Genomic DNA, 21,765 nt, shown 5'->3' with positions numbered 1-21,765 from the left:
TTTTGACATCCATAAGTAGACCCCCTAGCCATGAGAGTGTGGGAGCTGAAAGATCGAAAAAAGTGAATTGCCAAGGACCGGTTAAGAGCATATTTGTTTTATGTTCTATTTAGGGTATTGAGTTGACCGGGTAGATCGAGGTCCAACCGAATGCGGGAATTGTTGAAATTTCTACCACTAACATATATTCATATGAAAACAACATCCAACGGTTAATTTTAAAAAATTCCATTTCGTCCCCTATTTTGCTCATGGAGGGTAACAAGCCTAATAAACTAATTCTACTACATTACAAGACATATAAGGATTATGTGCGATCCAAAAATTTTGAAATGAAAATCGATCAATCGGAAAATTCTTATATGTTTATACAATAGTGATAGATATTGTGTAAAGAAATTAGGCTGATCTGCCGTGAATAAGGCACCTAACGGAGCGGTCAACGCTTTGCACAAGCAAACTTCCCTAAGGGGAGCGGCACCATGCGAGGACAAACGTTGCGGAATTTTGACATCCATAAGTAGAACCCCTATCCATGAGAGTGTGGGAGCTGAAAGATCGAAAAAAGTGAATTGCCAAGGACCGGTTAAGAGCATATTTATTTTATGTTCTATTTAGGGTATTGAGTTGACCGGGTAGATCGAGGTCCAACCGAATGCGGAAATTGTTGAAATTTATACCACTAACATATATTCATATGCAAACAACATCCAGCGGTTCATTTTAAAAAATTCCATTTCGTCCCCTATTTTGCTCATGGAGGGTAACAAGCCTAATAAACTAGTTATATTACATTACAAGACATATAAGGATTATGTGCGATCCAAAAATTTTGAAATGAAAATCGATCAATCGGAAAATTCTTATATGTTTATAAAATAGTGATAGGTATTGTGTAAAGAAATTAGGCTGATCCGCCGTGAATAAGGCACCTAACGGAGCGGTCAACGCTTTTCACAAGCAAACTTCCCTAAGGGGAGCGGCATCATGCGCGGACAAACGTTGCGGAATTTTGACATCCATAAGTAGACCCCCTACCCATGAGAGTGTGGGAGCTGAAAGATCGAAAAAAGTGAATTGCCAAGGACCGGTTAAGAGAATATTTGTTTTATGTTCTATTTAGGGTATTGAGTTGACCGGGTAGATCGAGGTCCAAACGAAGGCGGAAATTGTTGAAATTTCTACCACTAACATATATTCATATGCAAATAACATCCAGCGGTGCATTTTAAAAAATTCCATTTCGTCCCCCATTTTGCTCATTAAGAAGTTAACATTACATTGGTAAAATGGTTTCAACTCGACCAATTGATTATTTTTAGTTATGTTGATTACTTGATTTATTTCAAAATTGGTATTACATGAATATATTGTCCAATTTGAAATAATAGCTTTGTAATTATTACAGTTAATTAGTTAACAGTAATTATTGGTAAATATTAAAATACCCATAAGATTATATTAAAATGGCGGCGTTTTTGCCGAATTAACTGTTAATTCTTTAAAAAAAAATATTTTTTTCTTCTCAAAATATGGCTCAATTTAAAAGACTCATTTCCTAATATGTAGATTGAAATAATTTTCTACACTTCCATAGTTTTATACATATAACACATGTAATAGAAAATAACAAAAATAAAATATAAATTTTAGGGCCGGGTTAGGGCCGGGCTTTTAGGGTCGGGCCGGGCCTAGCCCTTTCGGGCTCAATCGGGTCGGGCCGTAGGGTAGGGCCGGGCTTTATTTGGTTGACCCATACCCTACCCTAAATAAAAAGGGTCGGGCCGGCCCGCCCTAATGGAAGGGCCGGGCCGGGCGGGCTTAGGGCCCAAGGGCCATATGATGAGGCCTAATTCACCATAACGGACTAGACCAAAGGAGAAAAGAAAAGAAAAGTAGCCAAAGAGAAGGGGAGAACTAGAAGCAAACAATCAAAGGTGGAGCTTCATGGACATTCATTTGATGATTTAAAGATGTAATCAAACATAATTTTTGAATTTATTAATGGCACATGCGTTCACATCATGGGTTTAGCTTCTTTCTTATCTTTCGTTTTTTATTCAAAATAAATTACTCTTTATACTTTTAGACAGAATAGTTTTTTTTTTTTTTTTTTTAGAATTCAGACAGAATAAATTTAACCTTCTTTAGTTCTTTTACTGTTTTCTTTTTGGGTGTTGCTATTCACATACCATTTTTCTCTATTCACACACCTCTTCTAATTTTCTATTACTTTAATTCAATCATTTTTATAAATTACCCTAACTATCCTCCCATGTAAATCTTTTTCTTTTTTCTATTTGGCAATTCAATCATGAATCAAACATCATTATACAATAATTCAATTTTTTTTACCTATAAATGAAAGAAGAATAATACGTTTATTAAGTAGAAAGACCTGTATTATTAGATAAAGAATATGTTTCCCTGGTACACCTTCATCCAACTAAATCCAAATTGTAAAGTTTGTTCTCATACTTTGCAAAGTACTAAACTCAATGCTTGTTTGTTTATGACTCTTAATCCAGGTGCATCATCCTCAAATCGAAAAAACTATATATATGGAATCAACGTTTTATCCACTTCAGCCACAAGCTTCCACATTGCAGCTGATAATGTACACAAAATTTGGAGATGCTCTACATAATATTGAATGCAATGAGTTGCAATCTTCATGTCAGGAAAAAATTATGTTCTACTAGCATAATATAGTAGAACAAATCATATTTATAATCATAAGGCCATCATTATTAGGCTGTTGTAAAGTTCTATAGTTGCTCAATGGATTCGAATACATCAAATAATTTCAGTTAGAATCTTACCAGGAATAATGGATTCAAAGGGGCTCGAATGATCACTGAACTAAATTTTTTTTCCATGACTTCATTGCAAATCAAATGTAAAATTTTTCTCAAAAGATGGGTCTAAAGTTTCTTGTTTAAACTTCAAAATATCATAATAGAGAGATAGAATGACTATGTTAGAGAAGTTTTTGATGAAAAAGAAAAAAGGGAATCGAAAAGAGTTTTAGGGTAATTTTAATGTCCTCTGTGTTTGCAAGAAAATAAGGGTTTAAGATTTGAGAATAATTGACTTGCCAAATAGAAAAAAAGAAAATGAAACATAATTATAAGGAAGGGTAGTTAGGGTAATTTTTTTTAAAAAATTGAATTAAAGTAATAGAAAAATAAAGATGGTATGTGAATAGAGAAAAATGGTGTGTGAATAGCACCACCCTTTTTTTTTTAGGAATTGATATTTTCATATTTTCATTAATTATCCATGACCAGAAAGCACATACATCATATGTTGTCATACACCAAATAAAACCTAGATAACCTAAGCTACCAAGCAAATGACAGGTAACCCTCATTGTAAACAAAATGTGCACAATTTTTAGACCTAGCCATATGAACACAAATCCAACACTACCTAAATCCGTGCTAGAGCAACCCTAATTGCCTAGAGACCTAAGTTGGTATACAATTAGAGAAGCTAAACTTAAATAGTAAAAGACTAGAATCCAAATGCTATGTATCGAGAAACAGAAAGCTTAGAGCTTCCCTTTGCCCTTGTCCTTAGGGCTAACCTCCTTAACAGTAGCACAGCAACAGCAGTAGGGTAAATGAGACGTAGTGGAGCCACACCCACCTTCTTTTGAGAGCGAGGATTCTTGTTCTTGCTCCCAAGTGGTCTTCCCACATCCAAGAGAGGTGAAAGTGAGCTTTGGATGGTTACGGGTCAGAGGTTTTCCAATCAGGAAGGATTAGGAGGAGTTGCGAACAAGACCACCACCAATCTTCCCGAGGTTAGGAGCGCTGCCTTCTTCAGCGAGTGCAAGGGAAGCAGCGAAGCTTGTGGTGACAGCATCAATATATGGAGGTCATTGGGTGGAGAGAAGTCGAGAAGAGAGCGATAGAAGGGAGCTAGGAGGTGGAGGCTAGGGTGCCGTTGAGAAGCTAGGTTGAGAGAAAAACTCTCCTAGGTTTTTTTTTTAAACCTACTTTTACTGTTAAAAATTCATCACTCTTTTTTAACAAAAATGCTTGAGATCCCAAATAATTATACCAAATATCAATACCAAATGATGTGGCAAGTGCCATATCATCAAACTATTTTTAGCATGTATTCTTATGTTTTATTTTTATTCTTTAAAATGGAAAGATCAATAATTAAAAGTTATTATTGTTTAATTAGAAAAAAAATGTATATGATAAACAACAACAAAAGGAATGAAGAACCCTAAACCAACCCCTTAAATCATGGAGACTTTAACATGCAATTGTAGGAAAAGGCCATCAACCAAAACAGAGTAAATAGAATACAAAGTTGTGTATGACTTAATTCATTAGTTCATTGGCAATTGAATAATGATCTATTATATACTGCTAGTGGTGGTGGGCTTCATCCTATTGGAAATAGAGATATGTAGTGATGAAGTAAATGAGAAATAATGATTTTCAATTGATGGCCAGATCCATCTCTACTGGGTTTCAAATGAGTTTCAAATGAATTTAATATGAATTCTCATATTGTTAGACGGAGAAAGAAATAGTTGTACTATTATATACACGGTCTCTCAAATTTGATGTAATTTCTTTGAGCTATTCTCTAGATTTCTTTGCTCTTTTAATTCTGCAGATGTGGTTGTTCTGTTTGAGGAAGGGCGGTAGCAGATTTGGTTTTTAGTGAATCACGTTCTTCTTTTTTGCTGATTAATTAGTTTTCTAGATAAAATCAATGAAATTTGCTGAAAATTATTAAATTGAATGTCATGACACGTAAGACGCTAACTCAAATGCCATGTCATTTGGTATTACTTTTTGGTATAATTTTTTGGTGTCTGTAGCACTGCTCCTTTTTTAATAGTAAGCACAAGCAAATTCAGAGGGTTTAGGGGAGTCATTATAAGTAGTATTCTAAACCTAGGGTTATGTATTAGTTGATGGCGGCCTTTGGGCGTCTGGTTGTCGAGTAGAATGTGATCTCTGATCTTGTAGTACGTTTTGTACTCCTCCTAAAGTCAAGGGTTTGTTCTTGGTGAACCAGTGTGGTAACATGAGGTGTATCAATTAATTTTATTACAATTTATTTTGTGTATCAATTAGCATTAGTGCTATAGTTGACTTACGGGGGTGTATTCAATCTAGATTTTAAATGATTCTGTTTGATTTTTTATAATCCGTGGACTGTCATGGATTTTGCAGAATTCATGGATTGTTTTTATTCCATATGGATTTAAACAGATTCTAATGTATTGTATTTTGTAAGATTTGTTTGGATTTTGATAAATTCATGGAATGTTACTTTGAAGGGTTTTCCTAATTTGCATGTTGCATAGCATCAAAAGAGAATTCAACTCCTGCATTTTTTTGCTCGACCAAAAGAAAATTTTGAAGCAGATAAACAATTGAACATGATGAGATTGAGATAAACAATATAGCTTGATGAGATTTGTTGGACAACATGTATTAACATTTGAACCCAGCTATTTACCTTTTTAATTACACTCGAACTAGTTAATGCATCTCCTTATTTTGTAATGTTATATGCAAGATAATTAAGTTCAATGTAGAACCAGAAGCAAAGTACTCCTCTCATAAGTAACAAAATATATCCATCATTGTAACACTTGTAGTAAGCTCTTTAGTCAAATATGGCTCTGAAGGTACATGAGGAAGAATGACAATAAAGTTCTCACAATGAATCACAACAACCCGCAAATGTTAGGTTATAGGTTTATTGACAAGAATATTATCTAAACCTAATTCTAATCTCATCAACGACTAGAGGCTTTATTAAGGGAGGGGTTAGATCTGAAGCTTCTAAAATGCTGATCTAGAATTTGTTCGTTGTTGCAGCATTCTGGTGCCACCCCACATACTCCAATGTGTGTTATCATGTAGATTTACGACTGATATCCACTCAATTAATCAACTCTGATATCCTGGTTTTAAACACAAGAGAGATAGTCAGAAACTATAATTGAAAATTTGCTAGATATAATACAAATTAGGACCCGTATAAAATATTTGAAGGCATCTGGAAATCCTTGATTCAACTATGAAGATAATTATCCATGATTGTCATGAACTACAAATAAATAAACTTGCACAAAGATAACCAACTATGAGCTCTTGGGTTCCCTTTCTACAAATTGCATATAAATCAAGAAATTGTTCCACATAATCTAGATGAGAATTCTAAGTGGCTCGAAGTGATACCTCTGATGCAAATAAAGTATCACATAGAAAATAGGGAGCAACATTAGAGTCAATATGGAAATAGCACTACATTGGAGAATTAGGCAGAAGATACTAAAATGGCACAAAAAGACTATAGTAACCAGTCATTTGCAAAATCTACTGCACTAAGCATCTAGAGCTTTACACATCCTCCTATAGAAAAGAGTTTATGCTTTCCCGAACAAGTATGAGAATAACAGAACTGGTGCAAGAACTATTCTACAAATACATCAAAATGCAATTAGCATCATTGCATCAGTAAATCAAGCTATAACTATGTTGTGTAATATTAACAAAAGATTATATGGAGGGGGTGGCAAAAAAACAACCAAGTAACATTAGAATAAAGATACTAGAGCTTCTGTTGATAACAAAGATTGGTGGGAAAATACCTATTAATTTTTTTTTAGCGTCTTTCAAATTAACAAGGCAAGCATACCCTTTCTGCAAACTCAAATACTTCTATAAACAATTACGTTATTGGCAAATACAAAGTCATTACTCATAACAAATCATGCTTTTCCTTTTCAACAGAAAGATTACACATTATCCATAAACATTAAGCTGCACAGCAGAAGCATCTGGCAAAGTGCTTAAAGAAAAAAGGGAGAAGCAAACAGTTCGACAAATGAGAAAGACCTCGATAGAAACTCAACTCAAGCTAATCAAGTCTAGCAAGTAGACACTGCACTTGAAAAAAAAAATGATTCAAACAAGCTAACGTAGTACAATAAAAGTTCTGAACACTTAAAACTGTCAAGCATTGAGATGAAATTTAAATGGGATATTCTCAAAAGCACCATTGTAATCACACAAGACCAAAAAGCTCCTTCCTTCGCTGGAAACCAATGCTTAATACACAAACTTTATGTATGATTCTGAATAATCAACATCAACTATAATTCAGAGTTAGATATGAAAAATTTATACTCAAAGAGGCTTTACTTTATTGCTCTGAAAATTCCTAACAAAAGGCCTCTCTATATCTTCAGAAAGCTGAACAACCCAAAACCAATAGTCATCAAAATCATACCTATTTCAATTATCTTGCTCAGAGCAGAAACTTGAGGAGCTTTCTCGAAGATTCCATGCACGTAGCTCTTGCTGAAGCAGCGGTGGCCGGCGTCATATACTTGGTAGAGGACAACGGCCAGATTCGTCTTGCTCACTGCCACCACTCGGATCTCGTCGGCTCGACGACTGGATTTTTCGGCTTAGATAGACGGGTTAGAAAATTGAGCGGAGCGCGGTAGCTGCGACGCCGTCGACTGCGGCAGAGCTGGACATGGCTGGTAGTCTTCTCCAGATTGCCGTTCGTATTTTCATCTTCTCGATGAGAGAGATATTGTCGAAATCTCAGCTCTGTAGAGCAGATTTCTGAAAGGGTTTGCTATTTATACCGAGGGTCCTAAAATCCTTCACAATCCATCCACAATCCATCACCTAATAGAATCCTTCAAAATCGTTGGACTGTTGAATACCACTAGATTTATATTAACTTTTTAAAATCTGAATTGAATACCTCAAGATTTTAAAAGACTTTTTAAAATCTGAATTGAATACCTCAAGATTTTAAAAGACTTTTTAAAATCTTGATTGAATGCCTCTAGACTTCCAGAATCCAAAACAATCAAATAGACTCCTAATTGCATTCACCCCCCCTTAGATTAGCATTGATTACTTTTCTTTATGTATACGGATGTAATACTATATAAACCTTATTGAAAGATGAATAGAAATATCACATTATTCTCGTATACTTTATGATACAGTGGAAGTCTGAAAATACAAGGACAGAATCTGTTTTCTGGGAAACAGGGATTGCAAGTGATTCATCCTTACTGGGTAGCAGAAACCAAAATTAACGAACAGAACACTAGATTTTGGTTACGCAGTGAAAACCTTAAATATGAGATTAAAAACACTGCGGGGCTCTTACTCTTGAGAACCTAAAGTAAGAATTAACTTATGATGAATGATATGTTCTTTACAAACTTGAATAGCACAAGCTCGGCTACAATGATTAGATGAAAACTAATACCAAGTTTGTCTTCCGTCTTAAACTCCTTCTTCACTTGAACGATCACCAAATATCGCTCTCCTTTCTTCACAGCTCCTCTGCTGATCTCAAAAGAAGTTATGCATATGAAACAATGATCAAGAACACTTAAACATGGACCAAGTGTTTTGACTCTTGTGAAGACTCAATTAGCAAACATGCAAGACTCTACCAATATTCTTGCGTTTCCAAAAGCCTCTACCTTTGCCGTATGTTTTTCCATAACCAACACAATCAAAACAGCCTTTTTACCCTGATCCCCTTCTACAAGGAAAAACAAATCTTTTTTAGTTAACAAAATATAAACAATTAAGGAGACTAAATCCTAAAATATTTAGGAATCAATTACACCCTATTTAGGAATCAATTACACCCTTTTACACGGAGAAAAATATCTTCAAATAAATAAAAGATATTAAACCCATTAAGCTGCAAAGATATTTTCCCGTTTTGTATGGAATGCCAACGCACCAAGTTGATCAAAACTTGTACCTACAAAGTCTTTTCTTATTCAGTTTGGTGGTGACGGCTTCATTTTGGAATCGTAATATGCTTGGTAAACTTTATGTTCATCAGGTTGGTTTTTTGAGCTAGTGGTCGTCTGTGCATGATTAGTGGGGGCTAGTTTAATTGTTGCGACTGATTCGTCAACACCTCCCTACTCAACGGCAACGTCTTAGTGTTGCTCGACAAATGAGTCGGTGGCGGGTTTGGGCGCTGAGGTTGGCAGTACTGATCCATTCTTGGTGCAAGAAAGATAGGGTGGCTATGGGCCGGGTCTTTGGACCTAAACCATGTCGGATCTATGTTTTTTGTGGCCCAAATGTGGTAGTAAGGAGTAGGGGTTGGGCTTGGAGTCTTAATCTCTTTCTTTGCTACTTTAGTTTTCCTTTCTTTTTTGCAGGTTTACAGCTTGTCTCCTGGTATATATCAGTCGGGGCAAACTTCCTTGATTTCCTGCGTTAATTCGTATCACAATTGTGTGCCAGGAAACCTCCTTGAATAAATTGTAAAGTGATGCATTAGTCGATTAATTGTGTTTTGTTTAAAGTGTTTCTATAGTGGAGTTTACTTGTTAGGGCTTTGTTACCCATTTATACCAAAGTAGGCATCACATTTTATCATTGCAGGAACTGAAGACTTTGATGTGTGTAATTCTGACGGTAGCTCAATGCAGCCGTGCTAATATATGAAAATTTCACTTTAAAAAAAAAAAAGAGAAGCCCCAACTCGTCATTCAATGATTCAAAAATTGTCATCCTTCGTCCAAAGAGTACTGTCACCAGCTTTTTGGTGCATGCACCTGTTGTGGTCATAAAAATCATCATTTCCCAAAGAAGACCACAAAATAGACATAAAACAAAACCCAAAACACATGGATACACTCATACACCGAACTAGGTATATTGACATAATAGATCGCATGCGATTATCGAGAATCAAGCTACATTGCATGCTTTGGTGTGGGAATATACATCCCCTTTATAATGTTTTGCAATCTTACCTAGCTAATTATGCTTCTGCTAGAAATTGTGTGGATAAAGCAAAGAAGAAAAGCACATTCAATTAATATTACGTATATTAGCTTAATAACAAGCAAATTATCGAAGTTCAAGTGATTGGCTTTAGACTTGTAGAATGTCCACTTCAAGCTTAAGCAAAGGTGTTTTGGACGGGTCTTGAACTTGAAGACAGATTCTTATTAATTTATAATGCATATATTTATATAATGACTGAACCAAATACAACACTCCCCATTTCAAAGAGATGGGAGCACAGGATTTCCAAGACATGGCGCCCTTCAACAACACTAAGCTACAACAAAGATCGACCACCTAATAAAATGGCGGCTGTACATCCTGTTGCAACTCTTATACAACACTAAACAAACCAAATACAACATATCCCCATATCTCATCTCATAAGTGATGAGAGGGAAGAACAGGACTTCTAAAACTCGCCCAAACAGAACACACGACTGTAATAAACAACAACGATTCGAGTAATTAACCTAACTAGTAGTTCCTATTCCTTGGGTAATTCCCAGTCCCAGGTGCCCCTGTAGTCCCAGTATTAGTCCTAGTAGTGGTATTAGTCTCCCTATAATAAGGATCATCCTGGTCATCGTTCTTGGCCATCCCAATAGTGCTCCTCACAGCATCAGCCGCACCTTGTGCAACGTTCTTCATTGTTTCTCCGGTCTGCTGAAGAATCCCGCTCGTCTTCTCCTTCCCGGCCTGGGCAGTCTCTTTAGTCTTTTCCGCCGCCTCTTGGGCGTTCCGCCTTGCCTCCTCTGCCTCCTGTTCCGCCTTGTCCTTCACCTGGTTCATTGTGGACTGTGTTTTCTCCTTGGCTTGTTGCGCGGTCTCGTAGGTCTTGTTCTTCGCCTCCTCCGCCTCCTCCGCCTTCCGCCTTGCCTCTTGGGTCATGTCGTAGTCCCTGTCCTGTGACCTGTTCTGCCTATTTTTTTCCTGAAAAAACAACCGAACCAGAATTATTATCAACGTACAGGAATATTGATAATGACTCGAACAGTACTAAAAGCAAACACAAGATGACAAGAACATATATATATAACCTGAGTTTGGCCTCTGTAGCTCTGTCTCTGACCGTGAGACTCCATTTCTGCTTTCTAAAAAGAGTGAATGATAATTAACTGAGCTTCTGAAACGCTTGAGTTTATGATCAGAAAGTATTACTTGCTTCGAGTTTGCGATGAAGAGGAGGAGAATGCATGGACAAATATATAGGGTTCGAAGTGGGTGAAGGTGGCCACACGTGTCATCCTTGGTTGACACGTCGTGTGGCACGTGCCGTACTCCGGGCAGGTGAGGTTAATCGCTGCGTTGGTTTTAACTTTGTAGAGAGGATCACAACGATATGCGTTAGCCTGTGGCTCGATCGGTGTTCTGACAAGTAAACGGTGTGGACGTATTACAGTTTGTAGGATGATTTGTTGAAGAAGAATCATTGTGCTCCAAATCTATGTGCCACGAAAATAGAAGGAATAGGGGAAGAGACAAAAATAAGAAACAAAGATACATATATATATATATATATATATATATATATATATATATATATAGACTTCTGTGGCTATATTTGAGCCAGCTAGGGCATCAAAAATATTGTTATAGATCACTACCGTAATAGAACAGAGGATTAGGCAACGTATTGACATATATACTGTATATGTGTTCAAATTGTAGAATGTAGATGGACAAAAGCGTCTGAACAGAGGATTAGAACAAGTACTAGCTAGCTCCATATATGGGACTAACCAAGAAAGTAATCCTAATAGCTCCATATAATTCCCGAGAACCATTTTGTTATTAATTACCACAACATTATTCACACATATGGGATTTCTTCTGTTTTCCGTTTTAGTATGATAATTGGGGTTATGATCTATCTGTGGTTAGATCGATTGTATGTAACATTTTTCATTCACTCACCGTGATGTTCCAATTTGTGATTATTTCTAGCTCAGAGCCAAGCTACGGTAGCTTTTGTTTACTGTCTTGCAAAAACTAGGGTGGTATAAAGTATATTGTTCAGAAAAATATATACATTTGAAACGTCTTTCAAATTAATCAATTGATCGATTATCAAAAATATGACTGCTGCTAGCTAGAGAGGATTAAGTTTGCTATCCTAGCCATTGCAACATTATGATATAACAAGAGCATATCTAACAGACCAAAACAATTTAGAGATCAATGGCCTTGATTCAAACTCGATCAAAACAAATTGAATGTGACAAATAGATCGATGTTGATAAAAAAAAGCTTACGTTTTCGCGGAGCCTATGCCAAGGGACTCTCTTTTCTTGACTAATTAGCAACTTACTAATTCTTTGAATTATTCCTCCCCAAATACTTGGCCAAAGAACCAGTCGAAAGATGCCAATTATGCTAGTGAATGCACGCAAAAGAAGGACTAGGAACTAGGATGTTGCAAAAAATAGGAGACATTCACAAGCTATATATACTTTCCAGAAGGAGGAGCTTTAGCATTGTGCACTCTTAGTTTCAAAGTTTATTTTCGAATTTGATTCATTGAAGAAGAAATGGCAAGCCACCAACCAAGTCAGAATATTGGATACCAGGCCGGCGAATTGAGCGGCCAAGCTCAGGTTGTCTATAATTTAATATCTTTTTGAATAATGCCAGATGAGCTACGTTAAGTTATTTTTTTATTTTTTATTTTTATGAGTTGAATTTATAACCTCCCACTTATAAAAAAAAAAAAAAAACTAATGTTTTAGACCAAATGATACTGGGTATGGTATAAATCAATATAATTGACCTTTGGGTGAGTGTCAACTACTTTTAATATCTTTATAATACAGGTGAAGAAGGATGAGCTTCAGAACAAGGCATCAGATGCATCCCAGGCTGTAAGGGACAAGGCATCAGATGCATCTCAGGCTGCCCAAAACAAGGCAGGAGGTGCTTCTAGCACTGCCCAAGATATCAAGGAGCAAGCCTCCCACCTCCTTCAACAGGCATGCAACAACTACCTCGTTGCCTCTACTTTTCTATACCATATATATCTGTTGATTCCATCACAATTTCGTACTGTATAATGCACTTGAACTGCATTTCTGAATCGCATTACGTGTAGAGACTTTATTTGATACGGATCTGCATATCATAACAATTTGCATATATGATAGCAGACAGGAGAGCAAGTGAAAAGCATGGCTCAGGGGGCAGCTGACGCAGTGAAGAACACTTTGGGAATGAATAACCCTAACAACCCAAACAATCCAAGCAACAATCCAAGCAATCCAAACAACCCTAGCAACCTTAGCCACCCAAGCAACCCAAACAACCCAAGGATTTGAGGTGCATGATTTGTTCTATGCTTACTTTGCCAGCAGATTCATCAACAGTTTCTATGGAGAGAATTTTGTGGGGATTAGCCATTCTATCTGGGAGTGGTTATGTTTTCTTTCATGATATGCAAAATAGTGTATCAATTTTCCTATTTTCTTTTCCTTTTGGTAAATAAAACATGCATCCACTATTCCTAGTTTCATGTTAAGAGTGTTGTGATGTATTTACAATTGATTTCAAGTAAATGAATATATAATACTAAGCAAAAGAGAGAATAGTTATCTCTCAGCTATTTATATATTTGCCTCTCTAACCTCTATTCTTTTCCATTCAAATTGTACTGCACCACATCTCTAGTTTTCCTTTTCCATATGAATTCAAAGAAACAAATATGGGGCATTAAAGGCAGAAACACAAACAATTGCAAAGGAAATGGTCAGAAAGAAATATAAATGCATCCATAAATCAAATGGCATGGTAAAACATTTAGGTTAAAATGACAATATTCTGTTTTTTAAGGTATGCTGAAGATCGATCGAGTTTAGTGATGGATGAATATACTCAGTGCACTCCAAACTATTTCAGATTATACCGACTAGTGATGACTAGAAAGTGTGAGTGTAATTAATCAACCCTGTTTTGTTCCAATTTACTATATACACGAATGATAAGTTTCTGAAGATGTTTCATATCTGCCAAGACTGATATATCAAGCAATTTCAGTTGGTTACTCTCACCTATGAGCTGTAGATATTGCGTGCATGCCACTACCATGTTGTGGTTGCAAATTCTTGGAAATAAGAGCTGCTTCTGAGGCACAAAGGCAACAGCTCAATATGCTTCAGTCCCTGCATATGGAGGATAAAAGAGAACTTTAACAGAACCACCACATTCGTAGCTTCGTGCATTCTCAAAACTTTTAGCATCGGAAAACTTATTATGAAATTTGGTGCAACAAAAACTAGCTTCTCCAAGTTCAAGTATATTAGTTTTACTAAGGCCTTTAACTCAATCGGCAAGTCTCTTATACTAGTTCCTGACAAATGGAGATGCTGCAGTGATACCAAGTTTGAAACTCCAAATGGAAGTCGAGTTATGTACCGATTATAGGACAAATCCAAAACATGTAGAGTATGCATGCAATCAAAGAAACCTACGGCAATATCTTCAGATTATTTTTACAAAAAATTTATTCCTCCTGTATTCAAAGTGTAAATTTGCTTTGCTAGCCTCCTGGGACTCTTCAAAATGGTATTATTTGAGTAAAATGATGAATAATATCCCGCTACCGTTTAAGTGAGACAAGAATATGCATATCTGAAACAGGACAGGATGTGAAATTGTGAAAAGCATGGCTCAAGGAGCAGCTGAGGCAATCAAGAACGGATTTGATTTCCAGAGAATCAATGGGGATTTAACCCCTCCTGTGAGTGTTGTTTTCTCTATTAAAACGGTATTGCTGCATCTTTGTGATAATTAACTTTCTGACATTCTCAATATTCAAGCTAGTGGTCGGAAAGTTATCGATAGTCAAGCCAAGTGGTAGGGATGTCTAGATGTGATTATAGTTTTACATGGGGATCAACAAAGTTCTGGGTATTCAGCGGTAACCAAACACCAAAAAGGCAAAAAGAGAATATTGATCTGCAGATGCGCCACCAAGCTCGCACACCATCACTCGATCATAAATTTTGATCTGGTTATCTATAAAAGAAGCAGAAGGATGTGTCCACAGAATCCAAGTGAGGTAGTAAGATTAGGAAAAAATTGGTTCTCAATAGATGATCCCTCGACAGACAGACGGATGCATCTATTACACTAGTAGTCTTTTGAGGATGAGAACCAACTATCGATAACTTTCCGACCACTAGCTTGTATACATCGAGAATTCAAGATGGTGTATACATCATTAGTCAGATCCTCTGTAGTTCTGTAAACAAACTTGGAAAATGAATCCCTTTACAATAAGTTTCATTGTTCCTACCCTGCTTTCCCTCGATAGTTATTTGGACAAGTTATGTCTTGGTCTGAGTAGGCATAACGTTTCTGTTCTGCATGTAATTTTGAAAAATCCATACATCTCCAATAAATCCATAAGATGGGCACTATGTGATAAGCTAGAGTGGTTGAGTTTAAGAAATTTTTTTGTCAAAACTGGTACTCTGGTAGGTTGTTAATCAAAATGTCAAATAACCTTTGTTTCTCCATGTCGAGACAGTTCATCAAACCCAAATTTTCCGGGGGCAGTACTCTGCTTCACTGTAGTCTAACTATCATTTCACTTCCAAACACCAAGCAGATAACCACAGACGAGTTCAATTTTCATTACTGCATATGTATGGTTGTTGACATGGAACATTTTGGCACAACAACAGACTAAGATATAATAATTCAACATGTATAATGATCGAGAGAAAATGATGAGGAAAAATCTAATAATTCAAAAAGATTTAAAAGGATTCAGCAATGTACCATCATCCCATTGGAAACCATACATATTTAGAAACTTATAACAGTCAAATACCAAAAAGAAATAGCATACTATCATGTTCTTCAGCTGAAAAGAAAATAAGTTCCTAACAAAACATAGTTTGGAAAATCTTCAACTTGCTGAAATCCAAAGTAGCTCAAGCCTCAACCCTCTCAACAGCGTCCAGTAGTAGCTTACCGGTTGGCTTGGCAAGAAGATCAGTATGCTCTTGGAATGGGGACTTTGTGAAGCGAGTCTCCCTCCAGAATTCAGGTGTCAAGAAACCATAGGTTTTCAGAAGACAATCAAAAGTAGCCTGCAAATAAGACATCAATTTACACATCATTTAAACATACAAAAACAAATGCCTATGTAACATGCAGTCAAAACAGTGGTAATTGGGAGGATACAAAATCGTAGGTGCTTTAACCACAAAATGGAACTAGATAACTAAGAACAAAAGACAATACATCCAGGTTACATCATTTTCGATTGAATTTCAATCATTAACGTTCTGAAAACAAATATATGAATACCCCAACAGATATTGCAGTAACTATAAAACTGAAATGACAAATACAGTCCTTTTCTTTCTCGAATCACATTTCTGCATTAGCAATTCAAGAGCAACTACAACAATTACACTAACAGAGTTGAACTTCAATCAAAACATAGAATCAGAAAAACAGAACTTCAACAGATTACTCAAGTTCTTCTTTCAGAGACTATTGTCTTCCTATAAAAGGTGCAGAGCAACAATAAGATTCTATTGACAATTTCAACATTCATACATTATTGAAGTAAAATAAACCCTTTCATAAACCCTTTCATGCAACACAATCAATTTCATCATTCATGTATCAATACATTTCACAACATACACAACAGATAAGTATGCACCCAAACACATATATGAATCAGTAGAGACCATCAGTCCATTCAAGTATCAATTTTTAAGAATCGAAAATTAACAAAGAAAAAAAAAACAAATGCGTTTAAAGAAGCAAACCTTGACAAAGTTTCCGAGAGTCTTGGTAGACCCCCTGGATGAGGTGAACACATCATCAATACCAGCAAACTGCAGCACCTTCTTGGGAACCCTAGCGGCCACGATACCGGAACCACGGGGAGCAGGCACCATCCTCACAGTAACAGAGCCACACTTTCCGGTGACCTTGCAAGGCACGGTATGGGGCTTTCCAATCCTGTTACCCCAGTAACCCCGCCTCACCGGAATCACAGAAAGCTTGGCGAGAATAATCGCCCCCCGGATAGCGGTGGCGACCTCCTTGCTGCACTTGACGCCGAGTCCGACGTGGCCGTTGCTGTCGCCGACGACGACGAAGGCCTTGAACCGGGTCCTCTGACCGGCGCGGGTCTGCTTCTGGACGGGCATGATCTTCATGACCTCGTCCTTGAGGCCGGGGCAGAGAGTGTCGATGATCTGGTGCTCCTTGATCGGGAGCGAGTGGAGGTAGATCTGCTCCAGAGATGAGATCTTGCCGTCCTTGACGAGACGGCCGAGCTTGGTCACGGGGACCCATTTCTCCTCCTCGTCACGGCGGCCAGCACCGCGACGCCTGCCGCCGCGACCACGGTCGCCTCCGCGCCCGCGGCCTCCGAATCCGCGGCCGAAGCCTCCACGCTCGCCAGCGGCGCCGCCTCCTCCTCTTTCGGCCATTTTTGGTTTGGTTTTAGGGTTTTGGGGGGTGAATAAGCGAGAGAGGGATAGAGAGTAGAGGCAAGAGAGAGTGAGACACCTTGCGGCTTGATGCTACGAATTTATAGTAGAAGGGTGGAAGAGAGAGGCTCTAGGGTTTTTCTGTGTCTGACTGTGGATTGGGTTTTTCTTTTAGCCGGATGTGGATTGGGTTTACTTCAGATTATTTTTGCCTGCTCGGCCCACTACAAGGGTGACAATGGGCTTATGGTTAAATCTTGATAAGAGGATAATGTAGAAATCAAGCGTTTTTTTATTTCGGAAAGTTTTTTTTTTTGGGATGAACTACACCTGAATAGTAGTTGTAGGGGTGGACTCAGTTCTAGCGGTTCAGTTTTTCAGTACTAATCGAAACCGCACCTCAAATTCAGTTAATCGACTGTATTGTTTATCAGTTTGGTTCGGTTTCACTTAATTTCAACATTATTGATTTAATCCTTATTTCTAATGAAAATTATTTTTTTTTCAATTATAATCGCACAACATCAATAATTTAATCTAGTCGAAAAGACATCAATAATTTAATGTAAACAGAAAATACATCAAAAGATCAACATTATATAGGGTTGTCAATGGATCGTGTCGGGTCAAGGTATTTGTCGTGTTGCAAGAGACAAATCAAAACTCAACCCATTTAATAATCGTGTCAAAATTTAAACTCAAACCCAACTTATTTATTAAACGGGTTACTCATTTCCAATCCGCTTAACTCATTGAATAAATGGGTCGTGTCGTATTATATAAAATGACTCATTTAAGAGTTAACAATGCGACCCATTTAACTAAAAAAATGCATAAATTGATTAAATTCAATAAAAACTTCACAAGATGAAGAAAATAAATAATTATATATAATTCATAAATAATTAAGTCTATGTTTAAGGATATCTCTATTTTGTGTTTAATCCAAACTCTAGGTTACTTGACCTAGTGGTAATAGGGTTCAATTAGAAGAATCTAGAGATTCTCTTTCCTTGTATGATTCTAACTCTATGCATTGTAATCCTCTATATAAAGAGACCCCTATTATCAATGAGAATACATAGAAAATTCCTCTCAATTTCAGTTTCTCTACAACACGTTATCAGCACGAAGCCCTGACCATGAAAACCCTAATTTCGTAACCTTCAAAATCCTGCAACCACCGCCCCACATATCGAAGCCCTATTCCCAAGGAGCCCAGAACCGGCGGCGGAACCACCGGAACCGGCCGGAAAACCCCTGAACCGGCCATCGGAAAAATCAGACCGGCCCCTGCCTTGTGCCTGCCCTGTGCCTGCCCCTGCGAGCCCTGTCGAGCAGCTGCCGAGACCTGCCGAGTCTTGTGCTTGCATCTGCCGAGCCTTGTGCCTGCATCTGCCGAGACCTGCCGAGACGAGTGCCTGTGTAACGTCCCGAACCTAAATTCACCGATTTACTAGTCATTTGGGCGGTAAACGACCTTTACTTTCACTTTTACTTTCGGTTTAGTACTTTTAGTGGCCCTAAAAGTTGACTTTTTGTTTGGGTCAAAATTTGAGAAAATGTTCTTCATGGAAGTTGTAGAGGACGTTAAACCGAGCGCGTGCATATGTAGTACGTAAAAATCGGAGCTCGTATGCGAAAGTTATGAGCGAAATAAGGAAGTTACTGTTCATGATAAAATTTTGATAAAAATAGAAAAGTTACCGAGGTAGGTTTCCATTTCCGGAAACCCACCCCTTCCTCTTTCTCTCTCCTCTCCCCCGACCTCTCTCTTCTCCTTTCGGCCTTTTCTTTCTCCCTTCGATTCTTCTCTTTCCGGCCACCAACCGGCGTGCAACCGGTCACTAGAGGAGCGCCTCCTCCCTCCCATCACCCTAGTAACCTTGGTTTCGACGATTTGACTGGAAAAGCTCGGATAGAAGCCAAATTTCCCCCGGCTGCAGTTTGAAGTTTTTGCCGATTTCCGGCGATACCGGCCACCTCCGGTCCCCATCTCGCCGTCGAAGGTTCGGTTTTCATCACTGATCATTTCCTCTATGGCCTTGTATCACGATTTGTTGTGTAGATGCCTAATCGACGAATTGAAATTCTAGGGTTCTTGAGGATTTCTGGGTTTTGTTCATTGATCGATTTCGGCCGTTTTTAATTGTTATTAGGGAATGTTGTAGTTGAGAAGTTGAATCAGTGTGTTGAGTAGGTGCCGCTGTCAAATTTTGGTGTCCATTGGAGTTGGTGGCAGTGGCGGCGGCGCCGCCACTGTGGGCGGCGGTAGCGGCGGCTCGGGTAGCTTTTTAATTTCAATTTCTGGCTAGTTAAATTCTATAATTATCATAGAGCATATATGTGAAGTTTGGTGAATTTTGGAGGAGTTTGGAATTGTTTGTGAATTGTTGAAGTTTGGAGTTTTGTGGTGGAATTATGGGAAATCCGACGGTCGGATTTCCCTCGTTTTCATTATGGAATATGTAAATTGAGGAATTGGAATTGTGGAAGAGATTTGGGTTGAATTTGAGAAGTATTGGAGATAGGGATTTTCGGATTTCGTTTAAGTTCGTAATTATTTTATCGGATTACCGTTTATGGAAATATAATTGTGTACAGGGCAATGTCGCGAGCTACGGCTAGATGAAGGAACTCGTTTGCGTGGTTGCCCAATAGTACTGTGAGTGGACGTTTGTTTTAAATAAGTGATGCATGCATTTATTTATTAAAGCTTGTTCTATTTTATTAACGTATTTTCCGAGCATATAAAGATAATTGCGAATTATCTCATGAATTTACTTTTAAATAATGATTCTCATGAAGTATTTATGTTTTATACCGGTTGTGAGTTTTGGTTATGAAGATGTTATGCTCGGATTCGAAATTATAAATGATGTTGATTTTCGATGTGATTTTCGAGATTTATACTGTTTATATTATCTTTATAATCGTCGATTTGAGATTTCTGAAAAATTTTCGAATTGGGATTTCGATGGAATAAATTCTTGTTTATTTATTCGATTTTTGGCATTGGGAATGCCTCATTGACAATCTACTTATTTCTTTAGCGTGTGGGACACGCTGTTAATTTATACGACTCTTTGAGTATTTCCGGGTACGGTTGGGAATCGTACCCGTGTTGTCTTTATACGTGGGACATGGGGAAACTTTATTGATTTATCGGTTTTTAACCACCATACCCAGGGTCGTTATATATATATTATATTACTGGCTAGCCTATTAGTACTCCTCCCTACTTACTATGTGTTCGTAGGTGAGTAGAGGAGAGCATGGGATGCTCTAGAGTGTGGGACACTCCGACCCGAGCCAATAAGGCTCCCTTCTTTTGTATGGTGAAACTTCTTCCCCATATTTTATCGTTGCTTGACTAGCGGGGCTAGTCCGATTTTCACTGTAGCCAGCGGGGCTGGTCTTATTTTATTGAGAAATGAGATTTCGGCTTTACGATATAGTTTTCAAATGTGGTGACTAGCAAGGCTAGTCGATTTATCGTTTTGGAATTCTTGGATTTAAAGCCAAATGAATTTTTCTAATTGTTGCATGCATCGGTTATTAAAGAGAATAAATGTGGGAAAGTATGAAATCCTTTTTCCTTTAAATTGTTTATTTTTGTCCACTCACGCTAACGTTTTTCGTCTACTTTCCCCTAGGCCTTTCGGTTTCTAATGCCCAGTTTGCAGGCGAATTAGTGGAGGTCGGGCGTACATGACATTTGAGGCATAGTTGTCACTACTTCCGCAGTGTAGGATCACTTGATCCTTTACTCTTCTGTTATATCTCTGTGTATAGTAGTATTGCTCTGCTTAATCTTTGGGATTAGTATTTTTGAGTTTTGTGTTTTGTGAAAGTGGAGTTGTTGGTAATTGGGAGCAGGGTGGCTCCAGGAGTATAAGGTTGGTTTGCTTATAGTGTTTTGTGTGTTTTACAGGTTTTGGGTAGTCCATTTTAGAGGTGACTCTGCCGAATTTTTGGTAGAGTTATCCCTAAGGTGGGCCCCACAGGGCCACCTCGGATTTCAGGGTGAAATTCGGGGCGGGTCCTGTCAGCCTGCCCCTACCGACAGCCTCGCACACACCTGCCGACAGCCCAGCACACACCTGCCGACATCTGCCGAGCCCCTACGCAGCAACTGCCGACAGGCCCTGCACATCCTCCGCACAGCCCCGCACGCCTCCGCAATTGCCCTGCACCAACCTGCCTAGCTCCGGCCACCACCTCCGGCCATTTTTCCGGCGACCTTTTTCCGGCCATCTTCAACGACTTTTCCGGTCAAGATTTCCGGCTATTTTTCAAGGTAAACTTTTCTAAAAGTTCCCGTTTTTGAAGTTTCTCAATTTCTTCTTCTTTTCTCGAGGACTTCCAACATCCCTTCTTTTACCCCCATTTCTTCTTCATAGGGGAGACCAATAGCCGAACTGTGGGGGTTCGTGCTCACTCCAAGCTTAGAGCTTGTAGAGTCCTCC

The 21,765-nt window shown here is 38.1% G+C and overlaps 3 protein-coding genes and 1 long non-coding RNA gene across 4 annotated transcripts; 1 reads left to right on the top strand and 3 right to left on the bottom strand.

Moving 5' to 3' along the window:
• Window positions 1-5,612: 5,612 nt before the first annotated feature.
• On the bottom strand, window positions 5,613-7,716 carry LOC112189305. The gene is made up of 2 exons (XR_002931825.2): window positions 7,279-7,716; window positions 5,613-5,947 (listed from the first exon to the last, which is right to left on the bottom strand). It is a non-coding gene; the product is annotated as an uncharacterized LOC112189305 (long non-coding RNA).
• Window positions 7,717-10,087: 2,371 nt separating this feature from the next.
• On the bottom strand, window positions 10,088-11,258 carry LOC112184981 (late embryogenesis abundant protein 2). The gene is made up of 2 exons (XM_024323200.2): window positions 10,883-11,258; window positions 10,088-10,775 (listed from the first exon to the last, which is right to left on the bottom strand). The coding sequence occupies exons 1-2, from the start codon at window positions 10,925-10,927 to the stop codon at window positions 10,320-10,322; spliced, it is 501 nt and encodes a 166-aa protein (XP_024178968.1). The 5' UTR covers window positions 10,928-11,258; the 3' UTR covers window positions 10,088-10,319.
• Window positions 11,259-12,302: 1,044 nt separating this feature from the next.
• LOC112185426 (late embryogenesis abundant protein 7) lies at window positions 12,303-13,445 on the top strand. The gene is made up of 3 exons (XM_024323679.2): window positions 12,303-12,439; window positions 12,656-12,811; window positions 12,986-13,445. Exons 1-3 carry the CDS (start codon window positions 12,374-12,376, stop codon window positions 13,151-13,153), a joined length of 390 nt encoding a protein of 129 aa, XP_024179447.1. The 5' UTR covers window positions 12,303-12,373; the 3' UTR covers window positions 13,154-13,445.
• A 2,109-nt stretch (window positions 13,446-15,554) lies between these two features.
• On the bottom strand, window positions 15,555-17,385 carry LOC112188557 (40S ribosomal protein S2-4). Its single transcript, XM_024327695.2, has 2 exons — window positions 16,625-17,385; window positions 15,555-15,931 (listed from the first exon to the last, which is right to left on the bottom strand). The coding sequence occupies exons 1-2, from the start codon at window positions 17,294-17,296 to the stop codon at window positions 15,773-15,775; spliced, it is 831 nt and encodes a 276-aa protein (XP_024183463.1). The 5' UTR covers window positions 17,297-17,385; the 3' UTR covers window positions 15,555-15,772.
• Between the last annotated feature and the right edge of the window lie 4,380 nt (window positions 17,386-21,765).

The sequence above is a fragment of the Rosa chinensis genome, chromosome 2 (genome assembly GCF_002994745.2).
Source record: "Rosa chinensis cultivar Old Blush chromosome 2, RchiOBHm-V2, whole genome shotgun sequence".
Classification (NCBI taxonomy): domain Eukaryota; kingdom Viridiplantae; phylum Streptophyta; class Magnoliopsida; order Rosales; family Rosaceae; genus Rosa; species Rosa chinensis.
This window is presented reverse-complemented; position numbering and strand designations above follow the sequence as displayed.